General features: G+C 38.9%; 1 protein-coding gene across 1 annotated transcript in view; it reads right to left on the bottom strand.

Moving 5' to 3' along the window:
* Nucleotides 1–3,266, bottom strand: part of LOC128706478 (multiple epidermal growth factor-like domains protein 6) — a gene marked incomplete at its 5' end in the record, with an annotated part of 20,741 nt that extends 17,475 nt beyond the window's left edge. Inside the window, 3 exon segments of the mRNA XM_070081880.1 lie at nt 1,407–1,535; nt 2,532–2,648; nt 3,113–3,266. Coding sequence (XP_069937981.1) covers nt 1,407–1,535; nt 2,532–2,648; nt 3,113–3,266 — 400 coding nt within the window.
* Nucleotides 3,267–5,875: the final 2,609 nt, after the last annotated feature.

Genomic DNA, 5,875 nt, shown 5'->3' with positions numbered 1-5,875 from the left:
TTTGTCTAAAATGGGGCACAACATTGTCATTGTAATAGCTGTGTTAGGGTGATTTTCATCCATAAAGGTTTGCACTTCAACCCACTGTGCACACATTTCCTTAAGTTTTGAAAGTAGGCACAATGTATTCCACAACTAGTATAGGCTTCTCAGGGTTAGCTCCAAACCCTTCAAAATCTTTCTTAATTTCCATACTAATTCTTACCCTTTTTACCACAGGGTTGGCACTAGAAGCTTTCTTGGGGCCCATGGTGACTTATTTTGCAGAAACAAGTAATATGGAATGTACTGAATGTATCCTTAGATGCACGCACACTGGCTGGCTTGTGAACACTGGCACACAAGGGGCAGTTCAGGCCACATGTGGACAGGTCTCGTACGAATCGTATCGAATACCGGGTTTTCAATCGAATACCAAGGAAATTTTTTTGCGATATAATGCATCGAATACCGGATTTATCGAATACCGGGGGTCCACTGTAATATCGTTAGTCGAGGGTCCACTGTACAGTGGACCCCCGCATAACGATTACCTCCGAATGCGACCAATTATGTAAGTGTATTTATGGAAGTGCGTTTGTATGTGTATGTTTGGGGGTCTGAAATGGACTAATCTACTTCACAATATTTCTTATGGGAACAAATTCGGTCAGTACTGGCACCTGAACATACTTCTGGAGTGAAAAAATATCGTTAACCTGGGGTCCACTGTATTTTGTCGAAAGTCAGATTTCACAAAAGTTGTAGCCGCCCAAACGAGGGGGTTCACTGTAAGTGTATATGTATGGTATACAATACCGACAAGATAAAAAATTAGACATGTGCATTCAGCCTTTGCCAACATTCACAACGTTTTATCATCTCAAACAGCACTTAAAAACCACTTCGTATCAAATAGCTTCACCAATATATTTCATGGAAATGTTAAAATGTTTATATATTCAAATTACTTTAAACACATCTGTTGGGTAAAGGGCTCTTGATCCAAGAAACTGGAAATACAATCCCCTTTCTTGAGTTAAACCTGATTACCTCTCATTCCCCTAGTGCTGTAATGACCCTAGTATTATTAACGTTTTCCAATAATTATAATAATAATAATAATAATAAATAATATAATAATATGTACTTAGAGCTGTCAGTTTATCATTATAATAAATTATTTTAATATTTTGGAATTTTTTAATATTTTTATAGAAGAAAATTCTAATAAACTACCATTATTATTATTATATTCATAAGGAAACTCTAAACCCACTGGGGTCATACAGCAGCTGGTTAATAGGATTTGATCTGAGGAAAAAGAGAGTGGCACCTGCTTTTTCATACACTCAAGGGTCCTTCACTATAACCAAGGCACTCTCCAGTCCGAAGGGAAAGAATACTTAGGCAGTGTCAATACTCACACCGGTGGCACTGCTGGCCCTGCCTGCCTGCAGGACAGGTACAAGCACCGGTCACGTGGTCACAAGGCTGGTCTGGTGCACATGTGCAGCGACCCCTACATTCTTCGCCGAAGAATCCATACGGGCATACTGAAAGAAATATGCATGCATGAGCGTGTTAGATAGGAGTGAATGGAGGTAAATGGTATTTGGGACCTGACAAGCTGTTGGAGTGTGAGCAGGGTAATATTTAGTGAAGGGATTCAGGGAAACCGGTTATTTTTATATAGCTGGACTTGAATACTGGAAATGGGAAGTACAATGCCTGCACTTTAAAGGAGGGGTTTAGGATATTGGCAGTTTGGAGGGATATGTTGTGTATCTTTATACACATATGCTTCTAATCTGTTGTGTTCTGGGCACTTCTGCAAAAACAGTGATTATGTATGAGTGAGGTGAAAGTGTTGAATGATGATGAAAGTATTTTCTTTTTGGGGATTTTCTTTCTTTTTTGGGTCACCTTGCCTTGGTGGGAGATGGCCGACTTGTTACAAAAAAAAAAATGTCAGTACTTATATATAGTACTTTCACAAGTCTATGTGCATCATCAAGAGCTATGTAATGTTGCAAAAATAGCAACAGAAGAAATGAGGGAAAGGTTGAGTGGAGTTGACTGTTGTCACCATGCTTTCCTACTCTGAGGAAACTTCTCCTCATTCCTCCTGTTGCTACATTGCACAGCTCCTGATAGCACACAGAGGTGTGTGAAAGTATTTGAGCTGAAGATTTCCATCCCCCCATGGCTTGTCTTTGTCTGTATTGATATACAAGTACAGTGGTACTTCGAATTTCAAACAGCTCCCAACTCGAACAATTGTGTTAGTGTATTTTTGTAAGTGCTTTTGTAAGTGTATTTTTGAGGGTCTGAAATGGACTAATCTAATTTACATTATTCCTTATGGGAACAAATTCGTTTGGTAACGGCACTCGAACAACCTTCTGGAACATATTAAGACCGAAATTCGAGGTACCACTGTATATACATACACTTCATCACTGTAGGTGATAAAGTCCCACTCTAGGTGAAATACTGTATAAGGAAGGTCCTCCCAGTTTCAAGTTTGAGTTACCAAATCATAGACTTACCAAACTGACACTTATCCCCGGTGAGGCCAGGAGGGCAGTGGCATTCTCCTGTGATGTGGTGGCACTCACTACCGTGCTGACAGTCACACACCTCGGCACATCCCTCGCCCCACAACCCTGAAGTAAACATCATCATTAGTTCATTTTTCCTAATAGATCAACATTCTGCTTTCATTTCAATGTTCATGGGAAAGTGCCAAGCCTGTAGATGTCAAATTGCCCATGGGGAATGAAGAGCAATCACATTTGATTCGGGTAATGAATCGTAGCTCCAATTCCTTGTTCCATAATTCCTTCACTACCGTCATTGCATTTCCATGAATGGATAGAGTATAATGATATAAAAACAGTTTCTAATAGTTTTTACTCCTAATCCAATAATTAGAATATATATTGTGAAGCTAACAGCCTCATAATGCAATAATGAGCAACCTCATTAAATTCGAAAGCTGAAAGAGTCAAGCATTGATCATGACCAGTACAGATAACGCAGGCGTTATTACAGTGGCACTGACCTGTGTGTTAGAATCGGCTCTAGTGTCACTGGTCTATGTAGCAATATGTGCTGCTATAATACTGACCTTTGTGGCAGGGCTTGTGACAGTGGTGACCTCGCCAGCCAGGGGTACACTTGCAGGCACCAGTAGCAGGGTCACACTCACCTCCGTGTTGGCACATACATTGCAAGGCACAACCAGGGCCATATTTGCCAGGCTGACACCCTGTGGCACCGATAGAAGAGTTTTAATACCATATCACAAAAAGTGTGTGTGAATAACAAAAAGGCATAATACCATGACTGGAACAATACACAAATAACCCGCACATAGGAGAGAGGAGCTTACGATAACATTTCGATCCGACTTGGACCATTTACAAAGTCACACTTTGTAAATGGTTTAAGTCAGACCGAAACGCCGTCATAAGCTCCTCTCTTCCACGTGCGGACTATTTGTGTAAAGCATGTGTGTGTGAATTAACAGAAGAATGGTCTGGACTCGAACTGTGGCCCATGCATAAAACAGGGCAAATGATGTAATTAATCAGCCACAGAGCTTAGAAACAGAGATGCTGCAAGCAACATCTCTGTGGCATAGTTATATCAGGGGCAGCTGTTACCCTATCCCACAGTCCCATAAGTTTTTATGTTATACATGGTTCTCATACCCTTCAGAGCCATATTACCTGGAGTTTACCTGGAGAGAGTTCCGGGGGTCAACGCCCCCGCGGCCCGGTCTGTGACCAGGCCTCCTGGTGGATCAGAGCCTGATCAACCAGGCTGTTGCTGCTGGCTGCACGCAAACCAACGTACGAGCCACAGCCCGGCTGATCCGGAACTGACTTTAGGTGCTTGTCCAGTGCCAGCTTGAAGACTGCCAGGGGTCTGTTGGTAATCCCCCTTATGCGTGCTGGGAGGCAGTTGAACAGTCTCGGGCCCCTGACACTTATTGTATGGTCTCTTAACGTGCTAGTGACACCCCTGCTTTTCATTGGGTGGATGGTGCATCGTCTGCCAAGTCTTTTGCTTTCGTAGTGAGTGATTTTCGTGTGCAAGTTCGGTACTAGTCCCTCTAGGATTTTCCAGGTGTATATAATCATGTATCTCTCCCTCCTGCGTTCCAGGGAATACAGGTTTAGGAACCTCAAGCGCTCCCAATAATTGAGGTGTTTTATCTCCGTTATGCGCGCCGTGAAAGTTCTCTGTACATTTTCTAGGCCGGCAATTTCACCTGCCTTGAAAGGTGCTGTTAGTGTGCAGCAATATAGTTCATGAATCCAAAATTAGTCTTATCTATCTTGAGATATTATCCTGGTACCTCCAGAAATAAATGAACATGGTTGAGCAAAACTATCTGTTTAGACGAGCTAACGAATGAAGGCAAATGCGATAAATTGCAACAAATGGTAGTGCTTCTGTTATCACAGGTCCTGCCAGATAGCTGTCTGATTCCTCAACAGAAGAATCAGACACCTATGATAGTTCAATTTCCAAAAAGTGAGGTGATAGCCACAACAGCAACCCTCAAAGAAGGCTCACTAGAACATGACTGGATAGCAACTCCTCCTCCTTGAGTCTGGTTTATTTCTTTTACCAAAAATTTAAATATACATTACTCTCTAATAAGGCCAAAAGAAAGTAGGGAAATGGGGCATTCAGGTTCTATCTGAGTTAAGAAAAACCAGAATTAGTTACTTCAATCGAGAATCCTTCATTATCGTTACCGAATCCCAGAAGGTTGCTCCAGTTCCACGGATTAGAAGCCCTATGCCCAGAAGTTTGCTTCTTAATTCTATCTAAGTTCTCCCCATGAATTACTTTATTCTTGGTTATTAACGTTGATCATTAGACTTTATTTACAAATCCAGTATCAATTTGTTTCAAAGTAGGGATTCATCTGTTTCGTCAAGCACTGAACATTATTTACAGTCTATGTAGGTTGGTAGACAGCAACCGCCCAGGGAGGTACTTCCGTCCTGTCAAGTGAGTGTAAAATGGAAGCCTATAATTGTTTTACACGATGGTAGGATTGCTGGTGTCATTTTATTCTGTCTCATACACATGCAAGATTTCAGGTACGTCTTGCACTTCTACTTACACATAGGTCACACTACACATACATGTACAAACATATATACACATCCCTCTGGGTTTTCTTCTATTTTCTTTCTAGTTCTTGTTCTTGTTTATTTCCTCTTACCTCCATGGGGAAGTGGAACAGAATTCTTCCTCCGTAAGCCATGCATGTTGTAAGAGGCGATTAAAATGCCGGGAGCAAGGGGCTAGTAACCCCTTCTCCTGTATATATTACTGAATGTGAAAGGAGAAACTTTCGTTTTTCCTTTTCGGCCACCCCGCCTCGGTGGGATGGGATACAAGAGCCAGTTTCATGGTGACAAGGCTGGTGCCACCATTGTGGCAGAGGCACACATGTTGAAAGAACTAGATATATATATATATATATATATATATATATATATATATATATATATATATATATATATATATATATATATATATATATATATATATATATATATATATATATATATATATATATATATATATATATATATATATATATATATATATATATATATATATATATATATATATATATATATATATATATATATATATATATATATATATATATATATATATATATATATATATATATATATATATATATATATATATATATATATATATATATATATATATATATATATATATATATATATATATATATATATATATATATATATATATATATATATATATATATATATATATATATATATATATATATATATATATATATATATATATATATATATATATA

This window comes from Cherax quadricarinatus, unplaced genomic scaffold, assembly GCF_038502225.1.
Source record: "Cherax quadricarinatus isolate ZL_2023a unplaced genomic scaffold, ASM3850222v1 Contig4786, whole genome shotgun sequence".
In the NCBI taxonomy this organism is placed as follows: domain Eukaryota; kingdom Metazoa; phylum Arthropoda; class Malacostraca; order Decapoda; family Parastacidae; genus Cherax; species Cherax quadricarinatus.
This window is presented reverse-complemented; position numbering and strand designations above follow the sequence as displayed.